At 40.0% G+C, this 26509-nt stretch overlaps 1 protein-coding gene across 3 annotated transcripts; it reads right to left on the reverse strand.

Moving 5' to 3' along the window:
- Positions 1 to 10355: 10355 nt before the first annotated feature.
- Positions 10356 to 25246, reverse strand: kmt5c (lysine methyltransferase 5C). 3 transcript variants are annotated; one of them, XM_078269085.1, is made up of 9 exons: positions 24875 to 25246; positions 24290 to 24422; positions 22954 to 23119; positions 22633 to 22742; positions 22342 to 22505; positions 20004 to 20023; positions 19597 to 19733; positions 19291 to 19451; positions 10356 to 16491 (listed from the first exon to the last, which is right to left on the reverse strand). In XM_078269085.1, exons 2-9 carry the CDS (start codon positions 24400 to 24402, stop codon positions 11177 to 11179), a joined length of 6186 nt encoding a protein of 2061 aa, XP_078125211.1. In that variant the 5' UTR covers positions 24403 to 24422; positions 24875 to 25246; the 3' UTR covers positions 10356 to 11176. The 3 variants fall into 3 exon arrangements, with proteins under 3 accessions (XP_078125211.1, XP_078125208.1, XP_078125209.1); XM_078269082.1 differs by having other exon boundaries at positions 19279 to 19451; XM_078269083.1 differs by having other exon boundaries at positions 19279 to 19451; positions 24290 to 24448.
- Positions 25247 to 26509: the final 1263 nt, after the last annotated feature.

Genomic DNA, 26509 nt, shown 5'->3' on the forward strand with positions numbered 1-26509 from the left:
ATTACAATGGCTGATGCATGATTTTGTACACAGCAATTTTAACACTCATACAAACACTCTGAAGCTAACTCCTAAACGTCACCTCCCTTTAAATCAAAGGAGATGTGTTCCATGGCATACAGGCATCAATTTTCTGCATTACGCCAGGTAGGGAAAAAGGTACTGTAATGACGGCCCCCTGTCTCCCAAACACCCTGACAGCCTATTACGTAACATCAGACAGAACCATCACTTTAGAATGATGAAAGTCACAGACGGTGTAATGATTAATGGAGATGGAGACAGCGACTCGCTTAGAGATAGGTGGATAGAGATAAACGACAGAGGAAAAGGAACAAGGAGAAACAAAAGAGAGGACAATGCTGAAGTAGGACAGAGCGCAGGGGAGGCCTGTCTGTCCCAGATCAGTCATCTACCGCCGGCAAAAGAGGGAGAAGAAATGAGTGAGAAAAAAAAGAGAGAAAGGTGTGAGAGAGTAAACGAGATGGCTAAATCTGGAGTTATGAACTACATCCCTACTCTGAGCAATGTAGCAAATACTGAAAAAAAAGTTAAGTCCTTGCATGTGGGCAAATATACCTGGAGAGAGACTGAAAACTCTACAGGTGCAAAAACCTCATAGAAAATAAGGCTCTGACAGTAGGACTTTGACAAGTTGTCAGCACTACATAACTGAACAGGAATAATCAGTCCAAAAGACACAGCATTTACCTCCTTTCCATCCCTCCCCTGTGAAAGAGAATTCTGAATAAACATGACTTGAATTATTTCCAGTTAATCAACATGTTATCTTCGTCAAGGCCTGTTTTTTCACTGCCTTGCAGCTAGGCTCTGCCTTAGTGCTGATACATTTTCCCAAGCGTTGTTGAAAGAGTGTGTATCCGCTCTGTGATTTGGATCAGCTCAAAATATGTAATGGTTTCTTCCTTGGCCCATGCTACATCCTTCCACAAGGTTTCATTAACATCAAAAAGATCTGCATCTACCGACACTCCAAGACAATCCAAACAAAACAAATTAATTTAAAAAATAATTTAAAAAGTATGTAAACCTCAGATTACAATGGCTGATGCATGATTTTGTACACAGCAATTTTAACACTCATACAAACACTCTGAAGCTAACTCCTAAACGTCACCTCCCTTTAAATCAAAGGAGATGTGTTCCATGGCATACAGGCATCAATTTTCTGCATTACGCCAGGTAGGGAAAAAGGTACTGTAATGATGGCCCCCTGTCAAGCATTGTTGAAGTGAATGTCAACTGGTAGAAATGTCAAATGTGTGCAGTGTCCTAAAGTGTGGCGTTTCAAATTAATGGTATTTCCCTGCTGACGGTAAGCTGATTGTTAATTCATCTGCTCGGGTGGCAAATCATGGCTTTTTGCTGAAACAACATCTGAAGTACAAACGACATGTTTGTACGACTGTTGAACCAGATCAACTCGACCTCCACAGGCCAAATTAATTGAGCTCCCAGGGATTCAATCAGAACAGAACTGGATTAAACTGGGCCGAACCTCTGAACTCCCTCACACTGACAGACTGCAGTCTGATGCTGAGTTTTGTCTGTTTCTCCCATCATTCAAAGGCAGCTAACATATAGTATAAATCTGACAAGCCTGAGGACTAGCTACACTGAACATCTCAGTGTCATTCTTGTTCTTGTTCTTGTTCTCAGTGAAGGAATAGCTTTTATCAAACTAAGTCATTCATGGACAGGTTGCCTATTGATGAGGCAAGCAGCCTTATAAGATATAATGTTGTAGCTGTAGATTATTGCTGGACTGCAAAAATGGTGCAGGAAAGGGACTTCTAACAGGGGTTAGCCTGTAGCTAAGAACAAGGTGACGACAACTAGGCCCATATATGAAGATACACAACAATAACTGTTTTAACTCTTTAAAAGTAAAGTCCCATTTCTGTGGTCAGTAGCATATTTTAGCGAAAATTAAGTTAAAAATAAATGAATACAAAAGCCAGACAAGTAAATCGTGAAAACACCTGTTATAGTGATTAGGTGGACATGCATTCCAGCCTCCATCACCCACCTCTGCCTTAGAAACTGCAGAATGGTCAAACAAATGCGAAACTGATTGCATGGCTTTTATCCAACATGTGCAATGTAATGTGTTTAGCAGATTTTTTATGTATGAGTGAGTGAAGTGCCACTGAAACTGATCTGGCAATAAGTTAACATGCAGCAACTGCTCCAACATTGTGATGAGTGTGTTTGAACTTACAGCACCACTCAAAGCAAAGTCATGTATCTGTTGCACATCAATGCTTAACAGAATAATCACTACACATCGTCAAAAGCACGTCACTGTTACAGTATACAGCAATACAGACTATATGCTTCTCCAAATCCACCATTAATGAACTGATGGTGGTGTTAGAAGTTTTTACTATTACAAATTGCCCTCAGATCACATACTGTACAAAGCATTAATTGCATGTGCATTTGTGTAAGTTACTATGACTGTGTGTGGGAGATCTGCCCACCGTATGCCATTGTCCAAGCCTCTGTGAAACCAAAACTGAACGCACAGCCACGTCTCCGACAACAACTGATTTGCAGTATATCTTTCAATTCTGCTACATTATGCTGAAATTCTCCTCAACCGCTCTTGGCAACAGTCTGCAACACATAACTAGTTTGTGTGTAATTATGTGTGCCCTGTAAAGTGACCTGCCATCACCTTCATCGGGGCTGTGTTCAGTAGAGACAAAGGCATCTATAGATAGACCAAACTCAGGTGGAGAGATAATGAAAGGGGCAAACTAAACACGTTCCCTGCTGGCAGGATGACCCTTTTCTTGTAGAAGCAGCCGCTCGAATGAGAAGACAGCAGTTTGAACATCCACTATCAAATTAATCTGCTGTTTAATGCATGGCAAAACACTTACTATAGCATTATTCCACACAATCTTAATGCTAAGGTGCCTCTGTGTCCATGTTCATCCATGCATACCCTGCCTTACACGCTACAGTCAATGTCAGGGTAGCCAAAGTGTGATTAACTGGGTGATTTTATGCACTGGTTAGCCTTTACATGTGAGCACTGAGCTGTACACCAGATCTTCAGCAACTTTTGGCATGCATGAAAATGTATGTGGGAGGGATTATCAGTTTGTCACAACGATAAATCCAAGAGCTGACAAGTAGCATCTCTTATACATCTACCTAGATCTCTGTTTTTATTGATGGTGCCACATACATTGTCTGATTCCCTGTCTTGTCTTTGCCTCATCTACAAATCTGTGTCCCTTTACTGCTGCCTCCTCCTCTTTTTATTCTCCCACTTGCTTTCTTGTACCCTCTTCTTCTGCCTCTCTGTAAAGCTGGGAAAGAGTATTCATCTGCTGGCATCAAGAAGGAATCCTCTGCCAAATACTGTTTGGTTTGCCTCCCTTGTGTCTGTGCATACCTCATCCAATCCATTCGGTTTTCTCATTTCATTTTATTTGCATTTCAAGTGTTTATTTTGTGCAACTGCTGTACAGTATATCCTCATTTAAAACTAGGATAGTACAGCCATGTAAGAGAGAAGTTATTGTGTTACATCAATATGCTAAACTTGCAACATGCAAACCTCCTCCCACCCCCTGCAGCACACACACATACATCCTGTTGACTCCAACACTATCCCTCCACAAACATGAAATCGTATTCTCCTTTGCTTTGCCATGCACCCCCCTCCATCTCCATGCATGTCTCCTTGAGAGAAGAGAAAACAGAAAGGCAGAAAAGAAAAGAAACATTCTTACTGTCTTCTACAATCCCTGATGAAATACAGAATTCCCCTCTGGAAAAAAAGGGACAGAAGTAGGAAAAAGAGGAGGGGGAGCCCAGCAGTTGCCAGTTGCAGAGGAATAAGGAGTGAGGAGGGGCGAGCAGGAAGATGATGAAGAAGACTGTGGTTAAAGGGGGGAAAAATAGAAAGGAAAGACAATCACTGCTGCAACAATGAAGACCCTCCTCCTCCACAGCCGCCGCCGCCACGAGATATTACAAGATGTCCAGCGTGCCGCTGTACGCTGAGGGATGGAGCATTATCCTCGGCTCCCAGCCCGTCCTCCACCAGCAACAGCTCTGTAGTAACGCTTCTATCCGCTCGGTCCGGCAATCTCCCCATCCCTCGCTCGCTATCCTCCCCTCCTCCCTTCCTTCAGCATGTTCAGAGTCTCTCTCTCTCCTTGTACCAGTTAGTTGGTTTCTCTGCCTCACCCCCCTCCCATACCTGTCTCTCTCTCCTCATGTCCCCCCTCCTCCCTCCATCGCTCTCTCCTCCATCATTACCCGGATACAGAGCACACCCCTCCCTTCATCTCTCTCTTTCTCTCTCTGTCTTTGATGTTTTGGAGTTAGACTCTAAGCTGTAACAAAACAAATCTCAGTCTCACAGAACTGAAAGCACTATAGAACACAGTGGGATCCACCCGGCGGTGCAGAGCTACACACACCAAACATAAAAGATGATCCAATAATTACCACGCAATATCAACAACAAAACCATACACATCAATTAGAGCATATTTCTAATTTTTAACGGATTCCTTCCATAATCCAACAATTATATCCAAATCAAAGATACAGGACAGCATAATCTGCAGCAGTGTAGCCAACGTGTATTCTCTCTCTCACACAGAAATATGAATTAGGAATGAAAGAGATGTGTATAAGAGGATGAGGGAAGCCACTGCTGCAATGCCTATTACCATACGTAAAGGGGGGTGAGGGAAGAGAGGACTGTGGGTGGAGAGGGAGCCTTGTACTGACGAGCTGAACTGAATAGCAAGTAAAAATCTACTCCATTATACCAACCATGAGATGAGTAAAGCATGTCAAACTCGCCTCATGGCTTTGATGAGCTAACACCACCTTACTAGTTTGGGATAAGGAGAAGGTGTGGGGTCACCATGCTTGTGTATATAGTAACAATGATCACAGAGAAAACAGATTATCTTTAGGGCATTTTAGGCCTTTATTTCCACAAGACAGATGAAGACATGAAAGGGGAGAGAGAGGGAGAATGACAAGCAGCAAAGGGCCGCAGGTCAAACCCGCGGCCGCTGCGTCAAGAACTAAACCTCTACATATATATGTGTGTCTGCTTTACCAACTGAGCTAACCCAGCCACGAAAAACATATGTTTTTCAGCAGTGAGATTTCCCTCTTGTTGCTGAGGGTGATAACTATAAACTCTGTGCTTGCTTGCTTGCTTGACACTCTGTTAGTCAGAAGCTCTTGTGGATATTAAAGTGAAATCCCAGAGCCCCAGACCTACCCAAAAACCATCTGCTGGGTAAATTCCCCAGGCGGAAAACTGTCTGGTTACAGTTGATGTTGACGAGTGCTATGCTGCATGTCAAATGTTGATGAAATGTAACTGGTTCAGAATTCAGTGATAAATCTAAGAGGGCAAGCTCTCCGGCATGAGGCTGTTTCCCACTGTTACAGTATGGAAAATTATTATTACACTATGAAAAATGTCTTCTCTATTATAAAACCTTTTTGGATTCATTTTCCATCTCAGTGTGCATTCTGATAAGCATTTCTTATAAATATTGCCTCATTTAAAGTACATCCTAAATAAAAAAAATTTATTCTGCTTAAATATTATCCAGAATTGTGCTGGTCTATTTAATCTTGCAGTTCATCATATAATTGTGAGATAGTAGTTACTTTTTTTCCTGTTTATGGATTCTTCTCTCTTCTCAAGAAACAATATTTCTAGTAAATCTAGTAAATCTCATACTAATCTCATGCGCTGTTTTATTTGTTTTTGCACCATTTTGTCATGTTTTCCATTTTCCTGACAAAGACCCTGTTGGGTTGAAATGCTGCCTTTTAGTCCAATAAACTTGCACAAGCTATAATTCAGTGGACTGATATCATTAGGACTGGAGCTAACAATTATCGTTATTAATTAATCTGACAATTATTTTCCCTATTTTTGTTATTGGTGCAATAGAACATTCCAAAAAGACAATTGGACAGTGTTAAAACATAGAGACATGACGACAAGTACAGTACAGTTTAATGATGATTCATGACAAAGAGGATAAGAGACAAGGTAGGGAAGATAATAAGTAAGTAATACTAATAATAATAAAAATGATGATGAAAACGGAGGATGTGGGTGATTTTATTCTTGTGGGGTTGTAAATTGACCATGTAAGTCCACTGGCCAGCATCGATTTATCGATCAATTGTTTGGTCGATGAAACATTAAAAACCTGTCCATCAGTGTCCGAGAGCCCAAAGTGTTGTGTGTCATGAATTTCATAACTTTATCCATAAACATTCAATGTATACAAACAAAACAGCAGCAATATCACAATCGAGAAGCTGAATGTTTTGCATTGTTGCTTGAAAAATCATTGGAATGGTTAATTGATTACGAAAAAAGTCGCAGAATAATTTTCTCTCTGAATCTGCCATCCTACACCTGGATTACATTTAACATTAGATGTGCTCACATATACTATACTGCATATTAAACATGATTAACAATGAAGCAAATGCCATGCCATGGCATCATATCTCAGGCATGGCAAGGCAGTCTGTGCTTCAACTCAAAGGTCACAGTGACAGGCAAACCCTGACATCTCGGCTCTTGAAAGTGGCATTAATAACTATAAATATCACTTCCTTCAGACCTTCACTCTATTTTCTCTCATTGACATTACATCCATTAGGTCCAAGCTGGGCGTTTAGAAACTGATCTGTTTCTGGGCTGTCCACCTCTTCACTCAGCCAGTGACTCATGTAGAGGTAATTTTCTCACACTGTATTAAATGTATTGAACCATCTGGTGTATTGGTTTCTATAAATTAGGTTTGCATTGATTAGTCAGCCTGCATCTGCCAGCACTGCTCCTTTGACTGATTGAGTATGTATCGGAGGGTGTGTTTTTGCTTTTGTTCATCAGGCTCAAGCAGGACCAACAGTAGTAATTGGATGAGAGTAAACAAGCAGTAAGCTGAAAAGGATTGCTGTGCTTTATCAAAAACCACACAAGAAACTGTGGTGTGTAAAAGGAAACGGGGGAGTCGCCTTAATAGCAGACAGTCAGACTTAATAAAGAAAGATAGTCATAATAATGACAAGAGCAATATCCCTGCTTGTGTAGCTGACATATTTATTCAGGCCCCTCTGTCAGACAGACAGGGTTTTGTGCACCTCAGCCAGTAGCCAGTCATTTGAAGCCTCTGTCACCTGGGAAATAATGTGCAATGCCTGTACACCTTTCTAAAGCTCTCCCCCCAGCCCAGCCTATAAGCTTGTTTCTCAGGGTTACAGACGGTTTGTGTCCCTTCACCACAAGTGCAACTTCTCTATTGCTGATGATGGTGGTTCAAACACTACAGAACAAAAAGCAACAGCAACTCAACACAGTCAGCTATTTCACAGGGCTACTGCTTCCGTGCAACGCTCATATGACAGATTATAATCCCCAGAGTCCTGAACATGGGGATCATGGAGTCATGTGGCTACATACATGCTTGTAGTTGGGGTAAAATAGATTTGTGATGTACACAAGACGAGGAGCGAGTGAGGGGACGTCTTAATGAATATCAAAAATGTGGACAACTAACTAAAGAGTTAAAATGGTTGGAAAATAAATCATGCGGCATAAAAAGGAATTCTACTGTATTTTGTATATAGCAATGCTGCATGGAGTATACAAGGTTAAAAGCAGTGGTGGACAGTGGCTAAACATTTACTCAAGAAGTGTACTGAAGTACAATTCTTAAAGTACTTGTACTTTACTTGATTATTTCCATTTCATGCTACTGCATATTTCTACACCACTACATTTCAGAGAAAAATATTCTTTTTATTCCAATACATTTATCTGACAGCTGTTACCAAGCTTTTACTTCGAGGAAACATATAAGATTATAAAATACCATATAAAAACAGTATGTCTGGAGCTTGTACAGTTTTTTTTCGTCTTCTTTTCCTTCTTATTAATCATCTCATGACCCCTCAGATGTATCTTGTAACCCCTACGTTGGGAACCACTGGACTAAACTGTATGTAAGTAATTAAGCTCCACATTGGCCAGCTACAACAGTGAAATGCTGCTTACACAATGAAGCCTCACTTGTAATAACTTATTAATGTAAAATATAATAATTGATCACAACTGTTCACAGGGGACCTTTACTGTAGAACCAGTACTTGGTTCCAAGTGGTTCTTCCACCACCACTCAAAAGGAGATACAACTGAAGGAGTCTTGTGCTGTTGTCTTGTGATTTGGTGAGTGCTGCAAGCAAAGTAAATTCAATGTTTAATAGTCGCATAAATCTAAGCAAATAAACCTGTGTACTCTGTTTTGACAGCTGAAAACACTAGGTTTTAACAATGTCACATTATCTCCTGTTTTTTTTCTGTCCCTTTAACTGTACCATCTCCAAGACTCCCTCTCCCTCGCTATTATAAGGAATAATCTCTCCCTCCCTTTCCATCCTCATTATGAGAAAACTGTTATACTTGGCATCAGAATTAACTGCTCGGCTGCTACTGAGAGCTAGAAAGAAAAGCAGAAGTGGGTCAAGTGCTGCAGGAGAGGAGGGGAAAATTGCTAACACTGGTTGTGTAGGATGAAAGCACAGGTAGAGAGGGAGGAGGTAAAGGCTCAGCACTAAACCAGGAGGACGGATGCTCGCGCCAAGCTTTGAAATCAACCAGAAAAATACATTAGAGCAGGAGGAGAATGAAGATGAACCAAAACTTAACTGACAGTAAACAACTTTCTGACTGTAGCGTATAACAATGATGTAAAGATTATAACATATTCTTCTGCTGTGGTGGACTCAACACATACAAAATTGTAAATGTTTCATCTAAATGTCTTTAACAGTGGCAAACGTACTCTGTCACAAGCAAAAGCCTCAAAGTACTAAAAGTACTCATTATGCAGAATGGCCCATTTCAGAATCATATATTATTGGATAATTCCGATGGATGAACCAGAAACTTATGTAGTGGAGAAGTGTAAAGTAGCTTTAAATGTAATTACTCAACTACTTACTCACTCAAGTAAAGTACAAGTTCCTCAAAATTGTACTTAAGTACAGTAGTCGAGTAAATGTACTTCGTTACTTTCCACCACTGCTATTTAATATTTCTTTTTTTTTTTTTTTAACAACACAAGCAATTTGAAGATGTTACCTTGGACTTCAGCGAAATAAATGGGATGTTTCACTATTGTGCAACATTTTACACCAAATGATTAATAGATTAATCAAAAATGAAAATCAGAAGATTATTCAATAATGAAATAATAGTTATTGAAGCCCTAATTTGAAAACAATGACGACAGAGTAAATTGTTTGATTATGAGGGACACAATTAAAGAAAGATATGTCAATCGATTTATGCAGACAAGTCCAGCCTTGAGAAGTAGTAAAATGGACTGGATGTCTTAACCAATCAAATATAAGTGATTACTTAGATGATCAATCAAATTAACAAGAGTATTGTAAAATTGCAGACATAATGTAACCACAATTTGTGGTCTTTTGAAATGAAGTATTAAAAAGAGAGCCAAAGACAGAAAATACAAAAAGAATTAAGTTTCTTTAATGATATAGGCTACATTTGTACATTTCTACAGCAGAGTTTCAGTAAGACTAACTGCCAATTAGAAAAAAAGACAGACAGTTTTACCTGTAACAACTGAACAATTGGATAACATGTCAAAGGCTGTGAAATTAAATACTCAATGTAAATATTCAGTTCAGTATTTTGTCCCATTAAATAATGATAAAAAAAACATTTAATAGTTTGAACAATCAATGTGAAATATAAATTACATTAAAGCACCATTTCAAGGATGAGGATATTCAAATAAATAATTGGCCTTTCCATATCAAGACAGTACATTTTCATGGTAATAATGTAAGGTTGTGCAGTCACACTGAAAACTCCTGCCCACTGATGTCCAATGGGTTCAACATACAGTACATCATAACATGAGGGGAATGCTCGCGTGACTTCCACAATCAACAGCAAATAAATTTGCTCACTGTATAAACACCTATAACTGTGTTGCTCCATCAGCCACAACAAAATAACAGTAGCTATTGCAGGTGATGCATAATTTATCCTTCTGTACTTTCTGTATAACAATTAACTTTTTTTGAAAAACAATAACACTAAATAAATGACAAAAGTGAGTAACTGTGATAAGATTGTCACTTTTCTGGTGGTGATATCTACATAAAATGTTTCAAACTGGAAGAACTCCCATTAAGCACAACTGGCCTGAAAAAAAAACATACTGCAGTTTCTCCCACTCACTCATCCACACTAAAACTCTAAAGAGCAGCTGTAAAAAAACTGCACCTCATGTCACGCATGTCTTTACCCAGTAGAGTTGTCCTTGAATATATATTGTTTCAGGTCAGGAAATCATCTTACTGTACACCGTTCATGCACAAGCCTTTCATTTATGCACTAATGGCTAATGATGATGGTAATGACAACACACCTTACTTTAATCCCTCAAGGTTTGCCTGCCAAATGCATGCGCGCACACACACACACACACACACACACACACACACACACACAGTTACACACAAAGTGAGAAAAGAGCTCACTGTGAGTATAAAAACAAGGGTGAACTGTTTCAACAGGTGCTTTAAAAAGTCACTAGAACATATCAAAGACTGAGGCACAAAGCTGCCTTTTTAAAACCAACCAATACAAGTACCAGCAGCCAACCAATGATGGTGCTCCTTTCACTACTGCCATACAGGTATAGAAAAAGTCATACAGCTATGTTAAAGTAGAGTAAGAGGGCCTTCAATGTTTACGGGGCGTGTAAGTTCAATTCGTGACTGCTAGTCACAAATATATATTTAATGCTTTGTTTTCTTAATGCATTTTTTTTATTTGGTATTCTCAGCAAATTGTAATGTTATTATTTATTTTGTAATAAACTTTTGCCCGCTTTACATAAAACTCTGTACAAGGCATTCATACATTAACAGTCTATCAAACTAATGATTTAGAAATGTCAGCGGGCTTTAATAACTGGTAGACTATGAATTACAGTGTTTACAAAAACATCTTGTGGCAGATACTGTATGATCCCCCTTGAGCAAAACAACATCCAAATGTATTCTGGGATCCATTGACTCCAGCTGGTATAAATCAATCCGAGTACTGGAGATCTAAGTCTACTGTGCCGTCTGTCACCACTAACCTCACTCTCTTGGGTTTTGTGGAACCCATGGAGTGAGACGATGCAACAGGTCCATAGTGTGGTGCGCCTGGGTGTTCCCCAGGCTGGCACTGTTGCTGCATGTCCTTCCTGCAATGTTCATCCTGACCTTTGAGCCCTGAAAATCCACCCAAGGAAAAAGATGCTGGGTTAGACGGCTGGGGTCCACAGGGCTCGAGAACCAGTCGGCCTTGGGTGCCTGAAGGTTCCATCAGACAATGGTAGGTGTAGTTTGTCGAGCCTAATCCTGGGTAACCCTCAGCCCCATCCCTGAGACCTAGGGTCAATGAATGATCACCACTGAAGTTTAGTACGTAAGGAGGACCTTGATAGCCATAAGGGAAAGAGGCTGAGGAAGTGGAGGACTGACTCTTGTTTGCTGGTGCTGGCGTACCAGGAGCTGTACTGTGCGTTACTTGGGGGTTGCTGTGCTGAGGCATGGGCGAAAGAGACGAGCCAAAGCTAAAATCAAAAGGGTCTTGCTGAGTGTAACATGGCTGGTGCTTGTCTGAGGTCGACTGAGTGGATTTCTTGTCTTGTGGTGATGAATAACCATCACACACTTTGCTAGGAAAGAAGAAGGGTCTTGGCAGCGCTGAAAAGTTTTTGTATGTCATGTTGGTTTCAACATTTTCATGTTTGTCAGATGACATCTTACTTTTAATAAAAGACTGAGGGAAAGAGTGAGGTTTGTTGAAATGTGGGTTGGACTTGCTGGAGGAGCCAAGATGGCCAACACCTTTTTCAAACCCTTGAACAGAAATGTTGCCTTTATGATGACTGTCTGTGCCAACACCTAGTTTCTGACTCTGCTGGGTCTTTTCAATAGCACCTGATTTTGCACCAAGTGTTCTGGCTGTGATGATCGGGCTGCCAGAAGCCATGGTGTCTTTACAAGGTGCACTATACAAGTTCTGACTCTGGTTCCCCTCCTGAAACTTAAGCACCTTGTGAATAACTGTTGAGGTTTTCTCCTGGGATTTGAATGGATTGTCAGGAGGATTGGGATTTTTCACAGTGAAGAGTTGAGGAGAGAGAAATTTGTTGGACATTTGAGATTGCGGGACAGATTTAGTCAAGCAACTCTGGGGTACTCCTCTTATTGTGTTTGGCTGACCACTTAAAAAAGTCCGGGATTTACTAGGAATGGTCATACAATGAAAGGGGCCCTGGGTTTTAATGTTCGCCTGGGCTTTTGATTGACTGGTGTTCGACTTGACATTGGAGGGCTGGGTAAAGGTAACAGGAGTGTGAGATGTAACAGAAGATGGTGTTGCAGCGAACAACCGAGGCTTACTGACTACAGGAAAGGACTGAGTTCTGAGGTCTTCTCTGGACAGCCTCATTCCTGGATTTTTACTTAGAATTCGATCTTTAGCAGTGAAGTCAGAGTTGCAGAGAGCTGAAAAACTGAAACTGGGGTTGGGTAGGTTTCTGTCTTTGGAGGTATCCTTCGCTTCACATTCCAGAGGAACCGAGTCACCTTTGGAAGAAATTAGACCTGGAAAAAAGTTCAGATCCTCACTGGTAAAGTTACTTCCTGGACTGGGAGGGCCAAGGTATGGCGTCTCAGTGGCCCATGTATCAGACGGACTGTGAGAGAGGGGACTGCTGAAAGGATCTGTAGGTGGATCCAGTGAACACAGATCTGATGGGGAAGATGGAAGTATGTTCTGTGGCTGATAATACCCCTCAAAGTTGAGACATTGAAAATCCAGAATATCATCACAGCAGTTTGTGAAGCTGGGCTCACCGGTAAGCATGTTATCAGCAGTTGTGAATGGAGGAGACTGGGACGGGGGCTGAATGACAGAATTAGAAGCACTGGAACACGCTGTTGGCTTTTCCAAAGTCTGAGATGAACACAAGCCCTCGGAGAGCCTAGAGAGACTGTTGTCAATTTGTTGGAGAGTATGACTAAGACAAGCAGTGGGTGTTTCTACAGGGCCACACTTCCGTGCTCTCTCCATTTTGTGCCTCAGTTTCCTTCCTCCGCTGTTCATCTCTGGCCTTTCAGTGATTGCATCTGCAGCTGGGGATATAACCTCAGTTTTATTGTCATTGAGAGGGGAAGACAGAGACAGTGGTGACAGAGACAGCGAAAATGGTGGCGGTTCTGTTTTCAGAAGGGCTGAGGTGCTGTTCAGTCTCTGTGAAGGGGACTCTTTGAGCTTGCTAAGATCAGTACATCCTTTCTTTTGTTTCCCTAAAATGTGACCCTTCATCTCTTTCTTAACTTTGGGCTCTACCTTAAATTCAGTTTGAATGAGCCTCTCTTTGCTGTCCACCTCCCAAATATCATCTGTCTTTCTGCGTAGTTTAATTACTGGTAACGGAAGACCATTTGAATCAAATTCAGGCTGCAGTTTCTGTTGTGACCCAGTTTCAAACAAGCAGCAGTTCTTTACAAAACGATCCTCAATTTTTGTTTCTTGCCCTTCAGCTAACATATCACTGTCATTTTTGAAAATCTCGTTTTTTTCTGGCAGCAGCTTGACTCCATCTAGAAGTTCTATATCAAGCTTGTCTTTAATTTCTACTTTGTCAATGGGCATTTCACTGGATCCGCACACATTTTCAAGGTCTTTGTCTAATTTTGCATCCGAGGATGCATTTGGGATTTTCCTTTCACTCAGCCTCTCACCTCTTTTTTTTAAACGATGCAATCTGCTCTTTGACTTCTTACTAGCCTGCACATGTGCCTGAGCTGCCTCCATTTCCATGTTTAAAATTGATACAGAATCCATGATGGCTTTAAAAGGGTCGCATGTCAACAAATCATCTCCCTTTTCTGTTTTCAATGCCATATTTTCCAATCCTGCTCTTTGCATCTCCCATATTCTCCCTCTCCTCCTCTTAAAACGAATCTTAAAATCGACGCCTGGCTTTGTCTCCTCCAAACCACTTTGCTGGATTAACGTTTCCACCTCATCTTCCTTTCGCAATTTATTTGGAGTTGGATTTTTGCCACGCTGCTCTAGGATTTTAGCAGGATCCTCAGCTGATTTGTCCTCTGCAAGCTTGTCAATGTCATCCTCATCTTGCCTCTCTAATTTACACTTTTGAGCTTTCCTTAATAAAAGGCTTTGCTGATCTTCATTGGCTCGGGACCTAAGCACTCTCTTAAAGGGGGTTTGTTTTGTGATCCTTTGGGGGTTTAACCTCTGGACTTCTGTACTCCTAAATCTGCCTTTAAAATCTCGTTTCGCCTTGCTACTCTCCCCTGAACACGTAGTAAGGCCCTGCCTCAGCTCTGCAGATGAATTTAACTCTGTGACTTCTTTGGAAGCTTGACCTGCAGCAGAATCCAAACCTTGTTCAGAGTCTACTTCCACAGAACTGTGAAAGGTACGTTTCTTCAGAGGTATGTTGGACTGTATGTGTGCCTGTGGATTGGTATCTGGATGCAGATTAGTAGTAGGTTTTGCTGAAATTATTGACTTATGAGGTAGTGGGTTTAGACAGGTGGCTGGTGGGTCATTATGCCTCTGTGGTGACTGAAGCTGCAAACTGTCTTTACTCAACAAAGTCTTCTTCACTGTAGCTGGGACTTCTTTGCTCAAGTGTCCCTTGGTGCTTTGCTTAGCTTTTGTTTTCGCTGCTCTAGGCCTCATTTTACGTCGTATCATAATCCTCCTCTGCACTGAACAATGGTATCTGCATCCATTTATTTCAGTCGGTTCCTCAGCACTTTGCATTTCTTTAGAGGCCGAAGTAGAAAACCCTCTTCCTACAATATCTCTGTGTAATCTCTTATCTATTAAGGGTTTATTTTTTCTTAAAATATCAGATAGCAGAACCTTCGCCGGCTTTATGATAATTTCTTCTTCGTGACTACTTACTGGCTGTTTAGTCACACTCCTAGTCATTTGTTCTGATAACTTAACAACTCCCTCCTCGACTTTATTTTTAACACACTGTATGTTATTTTGTCCTCTAATTTTTTTACTGGGCACTATTTTACAATCTGACTCTTTCACTTCTTCCAGGGCCATGATACTTTTATGTTCCACAATTACAGATGGAGCATTTCTCTTTTTATTCTGCCCTTCAACGTTGCTTTTTATAATGTCCTGCTGCTCCTTCTGTAAATCATCTTTTTCTTCCGACACTGCTTGTATTTCGATAACCTTGTCACCCCCCCCTTTCTTGCTGTGGGATAAATCACTTGCTTGTCTCTTCCTTAAATTTACTTTATCGGTGGCCTTGAAAAACATTTCCCTCACCCCTCGGTTTCCTTCAGCTGTGCAGATCTCTGAACTTTCCCCCTGCCTCTGTTGAGATCCAGACACTTTTGTTTCTGACTGTACCGTCAGGGGCGCTGGTCTGCAACACCGGCTTTGCCTGGTCCTACCTCTTAACTTCACTGCTCTTTTCCTGTCTTCAGGGGTCTTTCCTGCTTCTACACTTTGTGACATTGACAACCTTGTTAGGTTGACTGTAAGGTATTGCTTCAGTGATATTAGTGGATTGTCAGCAGCTTTCTTCGTTACATCTATGACACTCTGACAAACTTCTAGCATGGATGACGTGGTTGTGTGCGCCGTTTGCTCAGCGGCTGGGTTTTGAGCCAAGTCGATGATGCAGGATTCAATGCTGCTGCACTTGTTGCTTTGACTCTCTGTGATTGCATTTTCAATCTTCTCTTGTTGTATTGCACTGCAGGTTTTGTCATTTTCGACAGGGTGACAAACAGTTGTAGTGTTAGCTGTGTCATTGGACCCTGTTTGACGAGTGAGCGTGGTTTGAACCATGCTTCTTGTTCTCGAAGAGTACCTCTTGGGAACTGGCCGCCTATCCACCACTTTGACAGATTTCCCATTAAGGCCTGCACTGTTTGCTGCAGGTTTACTATTCTGATTAACTGACATGGATGAATTTAGAGTGAAAGGCTTCAAGTTTACCTCACTGCTGTTACTTTCTTCACCAATCAAATTCAGTTCACTCAGCCTGTTAGCTTTTGGCTTCACTTCCTCCAGTTGTTGCAGCAAAGCCCTTTCTTTGCTTTTTGGATTCTTACAATTGAGTAAGAAATCCACTGAGTGGCGCCGTACTGTGATTCTAAGGTCTTTCAGAGTAAATTGGTACAAAAGAGGATCTGTCCACCACTGTTTGGAGGACTTTATTGGGTGCTTGCCTGATCGTCTGTGCTTCTCTCGTCTCCACTTCTTTGTTTGACAAAATTTTCTGTTCTTCAAGGCATTTCTCCTCATCTGCTGGGTAAAGGAATTCCTTGAGGGGATGGCTATAAATGAAAGACAAGAAAGAAGCAGTTGAACTTGAAGCATCTATTTAGCTAACGTGTATGTTTACATAAGCAGTGCATGAAAATCATGCTTATATAAACGATGAAAACACAGACATTCTATTGTATTAGGGTTGGGTACCACCGAACCCGGTACCGACCGAATCACATCGTTACTACCGAGTATTGGTTCACGTAAAATCCAACGGTGCCAAATTTCAGTACCTGAGAGTAAGCGCAAGCTTATCTGTCCTCTCTGCATATTGACAGAGAGCAGAGGTCCGACACACACACACGCAGAGGTGCGGACGGAGAAAACTACGTTGGCTCTGCAGTTTTGTTGAAGTCACAGTGAGTCACGGCGATGCCGATAAAACGGTTTCAAGTGTGGTTACAGTTTTTCAAAACTTCACACAGACACCTTTCACTGTGATATGATATTAATGGCGAGCCGAAAGCAGTCGCGGTGCTGTTGACATTACACTTCCTCTGAGCAGGCACAATGGTGGTTTCTGTGCCCTGGGGTATTACTGACAGGCTGAGGTTGTAAGGCAAGGTAACTTTATTTCTACAGCACCTTTCAGCAACAAGGAAATTCAAAGTGCTTTACATGAAACATTAGCGCATTAGAGCAATTAAAAACAGTCATGATGAAAATAAAAACAGGCTAAAACAGAATAATATACAAATACAAGAATAAAAGTTTAATAATTATTCAATTTAATAGGTTGTAGGGACGGTTTTTGGAGGAGAGAGGGAGGGGTTTCATTTTTATTTCTTATTTTATTTCTGTCAGTGTAAAATATTCTAAATAAAAATAGCATAATGTTCTAAGTAAATAGGTTTGGAATAATTTTTACAACTGAAATAATTTTTTTGTAATTACAGAGGGAAAGTACCGAAAAAAAGTAACGAAAAAAGTACCATTGGGTACCGGAACCGAAATCCAGGTACCGGTATCGTTTTTTTTTTAAATCGAATAACTTTTTTTTAAATATAAATGCCTAGCCATAGATATGATTTGAGTGAGAGAAGCCAGAACCCCTGCAAACTACTATGATTAACTGTCTATGTAGTGAGCCATTTACTGCACAGCAGAGGCCAAGATAGTCTGTGGTACTCACAAAAGGTGATGCCCGGAAAGTCTTCAGGGTGTACAAAGACGGCACTGACTGTGAATTATATCGAGCTGGTTTTAGCATATTTTCCTTTACCGAGAAGCAACCAATCACGTCTATTGACCCCAAACACATCAGAGCAACAGTGGGACATGTGGGAAATGGTATGATTCTACCTTTTTTTTCCCACAGTGAAATATGAGAATACGGACACTTAATGCGAGTTAACAAAGAGATAACAGAAACCTATAATTACCAATCAATATGCAATTTAAAGTGGAATAACAACTCCTTAGTTTGTGGAGTTTGTCACAAAGGGAATGCTGCTTCTTGCAAATAAAATGCCCAACATCCACAAGAACACTTCTCATACTTGAAAAGATCCACGTAAAAACGCCTCAAAAGTTGCGTGTTTTGCATTGGTTAAATAAGCATGTACACATGCTAGTGCTGTCTTGACCAAACTAATAAAAACAAAAGAAAGCAGAAGTGCTTCAGAATTATTTAACAATTAAGTAAGCTACGTCAGTAAACATGATTGCAGATTCCATGCTACATCAAAACCTTAAGACATGAAGAAGCAACACAATCTGCTTCCTAAAACAGGCCCAATGTACCTGTAGAATGTATTATAAACATGGATTTTAACAGGCCCTGGATGACGGCATTCAGAGTAATTACAGAGCCATTCAACCCTCCCATCTGTTTCCAAAGAGTGAAACAAAATTCAGTAACATCTCACTGACTGCATTAGCCTGATCTTGTTTGAGACCTAACACATCACAGAGATGTCAGGTGGTATGGTAATAATGCAAGTTTTCAAATCAGTTAAAAAAGGTCACACTGATTTTCAACCTGAATTCTATTTGTTTGACGCATAAAAAAACCCTGTGCTTTTCTGCAATGATACTATTATCATTCATTGCAATTGTAGTATGTGAAAACTTTGAGTGACCACATGATTAAAGCTGCCCCATAATTTGTCTGCACACCGCCTAGAAGTGACATAAAGGTGACATTTTTGGAAACAAACAAAACAAAGTCAAAATAGAAAAACATTTGTACTGACATATTCTTAGATCTGCAACCAGGTCCCTTAGCAATAATGTTGAGATGTGAGTTGTGGGTCTCATAATGTCAAAGTGATCTGTGTGAGGTAATACAGCAGGAAAGTGCTGAAATCTGCCTTTTACAAAGACATATTCAACATATGTTTTATTGTCTTAATTGTGATGTATGGTAGTAAAACTGAATTCCAGCCAGGTTCGTACACATTTTGAGCTGAGAGGACCTTAATGAATGAGCAGCGTTGGTTGTCCTAAAGTTTTTCAGTTTGAAAGTGCATTTAACAACCACTAAAGTGATGAGCACACTGTCAAGCTTAGGTTATTACAAGCTGTTATTCTTGACATTACTGCTGTATAACTGCATTGTACAGCTTATATTTCCGTTAGTTGATTTTGAGACCCTTCTGTGGTGCTGACAGGGCTTTTAGGAAGCCAGCAATGCCAAACTTCTGTTTGAATTAGCCAACTGTCAATATTTATTCAGTTACTTTTTTATTTTACCAGTATTTAAAATGTTAATTTGTCATAGCTGTGCTAGTAATAGATTTTTTTTTTTACAGATTTGAGAAAGATCATTTTAGAGAAAATCCAAAAGCAGTTACCTTTAAAGATACCTGAGTGTATTCCTGGTATTATCGGCCTTGTAGCAAAGTGACCCTTCTCTCTGTGATGACGAAGATATCTCTCCCTCAGACGGTACTTTTGCCCCACCGGGTCCTTTGTTTCTTCACATTCAGGCTGCTTCCCTCTGTGTTTAAAGTGACCCTCTCCTTTCCTAAAGAACAGATCAAATTACAAAATTAAATTAAATTAAATTAAATTTCAATGAAGTTTTTTTCATATCTGATAAACATAACCTTCAGTTTTGAGCAAAAACCAAGCAACAATTAAGACAATGTCTGATCAAATGATGGACGCACCTCTCACAGGTGCAGCATTCACACATTTCATTGCCTTCCCCAAAAAAGCTGGCACCATAGTAACACGTGATCTCCTCCCCAGGTGAGATGGGTCGAATCGCTTCAACACACGCAATATTCTTCTCCCCAGGGACAAACTGGGCGGGTGAAAAAGGGAACAAAGACAAAGGTTGGTAGGCCCATGGGAAACATTAACACAGAGCAGTTAGGAAACAGAAAGATAGTGTAATTCTGTACCAAAAATACTAAATATACTAAAATAATAAAAATGTTCAATATGCAAAACGTCACAATAATTCTTACTAGATTATGCAAATAAAATGTAAGCATTTGTCAAAATAATACACCTATCATTTCAATTTATCAAATCTCTTTAGTGTGCACGATAAAGAGATATTGCTGATTACCTTGCAGTTTGGTTTGCAGTCTTCAACCCAGAAGGACAAACAACAACAAAAAACACAGAGACAAAGATTTCAAGTTATTAATTCAATTACAGTAATAAATAAAGGGCTTAATATGTTGTTGATCAGCAGCTGGCTTGTACTGAATAATTTAGTAAAAGGCTCAATGGCTAAGCTGATTAACTCTCAAACATTATTAAAAGATCTTGTCACAGACTGCCCTCTAAGTGGCCAAAGCATTAACTCAAATTTCGCCTCACCTTTTGTACACATTACAATTCAGTTCACACCCTGGCTGAGGTCTGTGAAAAGCAAGCAGCTTATGCTTATCTGTTGTAATGACTTCTATGATTGACAAAATGTTCATGTAATTACATTATGATGCTGTTTTACAATATTTATGATTCATACAGTCGTGGCTACAAAAAGCGTTCACCACTACCCTTAAAATAATGCACATTTTCTATGTGGTGCAAAAGTGTCTACGATAAATCTGGTGTAACTTGTTGATACTACTACTACTACTACTACTACTACTACTACAACAACAACAATAATAACAACAGGGAACAGTGTAAGAATTGTCATAAAATGAAAGTTCAAAGCAAACTAGGGAACTACACAAGTCTTAAATACATAAACGTAAGTGTTGTCACCTAAAGATAATGAAGAAATGAATAGAGATGCACCGATAGACCGGCCGGTGACCGGAATTGGCCGGTTTTCACGTGCTCGGCCATGACCGGCGACCGGCAGGTCAGTCTGACATATGCCGATTTCATGCCGGTCAACGCTACAATTAACTGACAACATAAGTTATACGAGTTACAGTTCTCAATGACGCATGCACACACGGACGCGACAGCGCAGTCTCTTTCCCCTTTCTCTCAACTTTTCGCCGTGTGTCGCGCGTACCTGCTCGTGGTGTGAAGCGCGTGCCAGCGTATTCGCGCATGTAGGGAACCTCATGAATTAACCTGCAACATGTCAGCTGTTTGGAAATTCTTCAGCGTGTGTGCGAAGAAGATAATAAGTTGCAATATACAACACCTGCAAGGAAAAGTAGAGGCGTGGAGGACACCAAAGCCAAAATCACATTTTTTTTGTTGGATATTGGATGTGAAAAGAAGGAAATGGTTCTAACATTGCACTTTAGATGTGTGTGACTTTCCCACACCAGGAGTAATTTATATAGTTCTATTTTATAGTGATCCATTATCTGTTCAAAAAATTCTATGTTCTGTGCAAAATGTTCTATTAAAGAAAAGATAGAAAATAAATATTTGTGTGTGCTGTAAAGTGGTTAGAAAAAAAATGAAATCGGAATCGGCTGAAATCGGTATCGGCTGGCCTAACTCAAAGAAAATCGGAATCGGCCTAGAAAGTTGTAATCGGTGCATCTCTAGAAATTAACAAATGTTATTTTTTGACACACACATACATATCCATATATATACACACACACGGAATCATTTTAGAAACACATTTTCCTTACTGGAATTTAAAACTAATTTTATAATTCAGTAAGTTACCACTTGGTCTCAGTTTGAGAGACAAAAGTTAGTTGGTGGCTGAGATTTTTAAACAAAGTGCTACATTTAACAACATAATGTACAAAATGAGTTGCTTGTGTTCAGAAGAGTGATTCTCATGAAACAGGCATACATTAACCATCACACGCATGAAGGACAGTTTGTCAACAATGGAAAATAACTAGACAAGATTAAGTATTTAATGTTCAGTCTAGATTCTGATCAATGCAAAAACACAAGAACAGATAATATGTTTGTTCCAGGTGATCCAGAAGTATGTGGTAGTAGTATGTAGTAGGAACTAATCTAACTCCCAAGCACTTAACCTTTCACAATGTGCATGTGTATGCAGTACTTAATAACACAGTCATTTTTTACCATATTTGTATTGTATTTCAGATATACAACTGAAAGTTTTGATTTTACATGAAAAATCAGCCTTTTGTGAGTCTCTGAAGTATCATAACTTAAACTATGGGCCTTTCGGTATGTATGTCAGTGATCAAACATTATTAGAAAACAAATGACTAAGACTTAATTGTTATGTAGTGTGACTGCATGTAATTAAAGACCTGTCAATCAGTTTGAGAGTGATACTAGCTTCCAATCTTGTGTTTTGAATGTTGGCATTTGGTTTTCAACCTTTGTTTGCAATTTGGATCACAGACTGTGCCTTTAAAAATGTTAAAAAAAATGTTCAGTTGATGAAACTCACAGGCAAGCATTCCAATCAGCTATGAAAATTTTGAATTGGTAAATGTGTGCATGTGTGCCGAGAAAGAATGAGTCATGAATGCAAACAAACTCACCATGGTTAATGAAAGCTGCAGGCCCCAGCCAGAGCTGAGCGCAGCGTTTGCGTGTGGAATACATCACACTGAAGTCATTGACTCCTGCTCTCAGCACAGCGCTGTCAGTGGGGCTCAGTTCTGCTATGCAGCCCAGCAGGACCTCCACCCGCTCCCCTGCAAACCTGCAGTGCAACAGTTCAAGTGTCACATATCCACAATTGAAAAAGAAGCACAGTCCAAGAAATACAGCAGCTAGAGGTCAGCTACATGCTGCCTTGACAAATACAATGTGTGAGTATGAGTGATTACCACTGCCTCGTTGAGGTTATCTTCGCTCCGTTGGTCTCTGAGGAGTATCTGTCACAGGACTCTATCTTGACACCGCTATCCAACAGGAAGGCACCAAGGTAGCGATACACCTGCAGACATCATAGTTGGTTTAGACTGTTCTCACATTCAAGTGACAAATGTAGGAATAATGGTAGCTTTCTATGAACCTAATACAGAAACTAAAAGAGGGAGACTTCCAAGCACAAATATCATAATACAACTTTTTTAATGTATTTTGTCTAATTTAATTAGTGATTATCTTATAGCTATACTGATTTGTAAGCTTAAACATCAGCTTACATGTTGTCTCAGCAGCTCCTGCCGATGGCTTCCCAAAGCATTGAAGTAGTCGCCAGCCAGTTCTCCCACTGTCAGCGCCTCGAACGTAGCATTGAAGTCATGCGTACGCTGAAAGCGCAACAGGGTCTCTTTGAGGTTACCCCAACGCCTGATCTCTGGTGGGGGACTAAAGAGGAGAGAAAAGCAGATAACGACATATAAGAGCAGAAACGTCAGAGGACAAAGTATTGTCACAGTCTGTGTTTGTCTAAGGTGTGTCTGTGTAAAATGCTATTTTTAAAATTAAATTTTAGATATAGATTTAAGGACATCACAAGAGACAATAAAATATGAACCAGTGGCGAGGTGTTTGACCTAATCTTCACTACATCACCATGTATGCTTTAAATCATCAGAACATTTTTGTGCTCACACCCTTGTCAGTTAACACATTTATGATCAAAAGGCAACCCAAGATTAAAAAATAAATTCATAATCCAATTTTATTTATGTACTAACTTGATGTACTTGGAGAGCATAAAAATCACAAAAACACCAAAATCAGTCACAGGTTAAACTTGCAACTGACTACGACTAAATGACAATCACAAATATGTTGTTGAGATATTGATTATTAATTATTTGTGCATCTTTCCCAGTACAATCGTTTAATTGTATTTGAATATTCTAATTTGACAGAAAACTTGCATTGACTTTCACATTGTATTTCATAAACTTATAAATAAAAATTGCTTCAAATAAAAATGACTCAATCTACTATCATCATTATTATCATCATATAGTAGATTTTTCTCTCTTGAGAAAATCCAGTTACATCACACTTGCAAGTGGCTGAAGCATTGGAAGCAGAAATCAACAACCACAGCATGATCAAAACAAACTTATATGACGGGTTACATGTAAATAGGGAGGTCTTGCATGCGCGTCTTGTCTATTTACACTGATTTTAGGTTTCAAAAACTATAACAGGATGTGTTCTCCAATTGTTGTATTGAGCTAGGCAATAGTTTCCAATACACCTACGTTAATTGTAAATTGAGTAGGAACTTTAGTTTCTAAGGTTTAGGTTCAGTAAACCACTGCTTTTTGATTCCACACACTTTCATTTCAGGATTACATTTTTTGTACACGTATGTGTCTGTACATAGATATCTTAAGGACAGGTCTGGGTGTCATGACATGCTTATACATGTCCTAGTAATTAAGGAAGAATACCACTGTACTGATGTGGAAACCCAAAAGAAATGATTAATAATAATTGTTTAAATACTGATGTGATCAAGAGGTAATTAGACTCTAGGATGGTAGTGTTGACATGTCTTGAATGACAGATTACCTGATGTTCATTTTATGGGTGCTGAAGCCCAGCAGAGGGTCCAGCACCAAACCGGTGGCCAGGTCATCGGTCTCACACAGCTCCTTCACACTCATTCTAGTGCATCCGTCCATTGCCTCCCACCATCAGCATGCTGCGATCACACAGGTCAAAGTAACGCTATGACAACAACAACAAACCACAATATTCTATGAGTCGTGCGTCCTAGCAGCAGATCCAGTCTGCAAATGGCATTAGAACTAGCTCACTTGCTTTAATTTGGCTCACAACCCTGTCATGCAATCCCGTTTTCATTTGTATTGCATAACGTTACCCTACGTTTACAATAACCAGTATATAAGTAACGTTACGTGCATGTTAGGAATGTGACTGAGTGCACATTAGCTTCCATAGCACATTAGCTTAGCGTGTCAGCTTTCTGGGAAAATATGCGGGGTTATCAGCTGAGGAGTGAGGAAGCTAACATTATCGTAGCACTAACGGTCTGTAGCCAACGTAACATGACTGCATCAGATCGTTGCCGAACTGTAAAGCAATATGCTCCCACCGTGATTCATACTGTCAGAGTGTTTTTTGAAAACATACCCGGGAGTCTTCTGTAGTCAACGATGTTATCGACAGATAGACAATTTATCGCAAGCTTCCCGCTTGCTCTGGCTCTCGTTCGCCTGGCAGGGAAAGTTAGCCTAGCAACACAACCAGCTAGCTTTCCGCCGTCTTTCTGGCTAGCCCGGTCAGCCGCGTACGAAAATGGAGTCTCCTCGTCACTTCTGAAATGTGTTGGTTTGTTGACGACTGCAAATCACAAGCTGAATTACAAATGTCAGAAATGCATCCCACACACGACGACAAACTAGCTTAAAAGTGGATATGTTACGTAGTTAGCTGACTAGCTTTGCACAACGCTCATCGAGTAGCAAAAGTTGATGGGCAACGTCCAGTGCAACCGAACTATTATTGACCACGCCCACTCGCTGCTCTATTCGCTAATGTCAAGGTCAATTTTACAAATCAAGTGTTTTAAGCTCTGTGGTTGGGCAGGCGTTTTGTGGGCGAGGCCTTGTGGTTAGGTTTACTCTGGGTTTACTCTCTTGATACAGAGCAGAGGTACAGTGGCCTCTATTTGGCTGCCAACATAATTACTCACACGAACAGCTTACAGGGGATGCTGTCACCCGGAGCAATACCACAACCTGCCTGCTACGAGAAACAATGTTAGTGTCTGTACTGTAAATCAGATGTATGGTTATCAGATGAACAGTTATTACTTGCATTAAATTGTAATTAGTGAGTAATTCAACATCTTGGATTAGAGTTCTAGAGAGGTAGCCTACAATTTAATTTCGGATGGACAATTTACATAGCCTACTGTAATTAGGGCTTAAGCAATGAGCTTTTATAATAATCTAGTTGTAATGAGGAATATGCAACGCTGAGATTGAATTTGATTTGAATAGATAGCTGAAATAGATAGAATAGAAAGCCTTTACAAAACAAAAGTGCAACAAAAGTATTGTCGCTACTCCTGCAAAAACAAGAAACCACAACAACTTCAGCAAACAAATATCTACAGCCGACAGCCCATGGTTCTAAAATTATTTAACACAATGCAATTTTTTTAAAACTAGAATAAGAGTATTTATTGCACTAGAATACATGTAATTATTGCTGGTAAGAATTGTTATTATTGCGCTAGAATAGTTATTGCACAAGATCTATTAAGTGTGCTTATGGCCCAGAGAAATAAACTGTTCTAATGTATTGTGTAAATCACGGTGTAGTTCAAATTAAAGGGCCAGCAGTATTTTGTTTTTGGTCATACACATTTTAAAAACACTAATAATGAACGGGATTAGAAAGACATGCATTTCTCAACTTCATCACAGTTCAAAATGTAAGCCTGTTTACTACTGTGTTTGCAGACTCATAAAAACGTTTACAACATCAAAAACATTAATGAGGGATCGACTTGTGGTCTAGGGTTAGTTTATCAATTAAAAGGCCATCAATCTATTTGAAAGTGATCAGATGTTCCAATCTTGTGGTCTGAGTTGTGTTTACTTATTATGATCACTGATTGTGCCTTTAAAGGTTCAAAGTTAACTTCTAAAGAGCATGTTATCTTCCAAGCAGTTTGAAATGTGCACATTGTTGATGCACTTTCCTATCCTTGACTAACAAACTAACCTTTGGAATCCAGGGTGTCAAAGTCCTGGTTGA

This window comes from Sander vitreus, chromosome 15 (assembly GCF_031162955.1).
Source record: "Sander vitreus isolate 19-12246 chromosome 15, sanVit1, whole genome shotgun sequence".
Classification (NCBI taxonomy): Eukaryota; Metazoa; Chordata; class Actinopteri; order Perciformes; family Percidae; genus Sander; species Sander vitreus.

Bases quoted from the DNA above. Each gene is read 5' to 3' on its own strand.
- kmt5c (XM_078269082.1), bottom strand. From the start codon at position 24,402: ATGGACGGATGCACTAGAATGAGTGTGAAGGAGCTGTGTGAGACCGAT. The intron at 23,120-24,289 runs GTAATCTGTCAT...TCTCCTCTTTAG, and splicing joins ACCCATAAAATGAACATCAG to TCCCCCACCAGAGATCAGGC. The intron at 20,024-22,341 runs GTGAGTTTGTTT...TCTGGGTTGAAG, and splicing joins TGCAGCTTTCATTAACCATG to ACTGCAAACCAAACTGCAAG.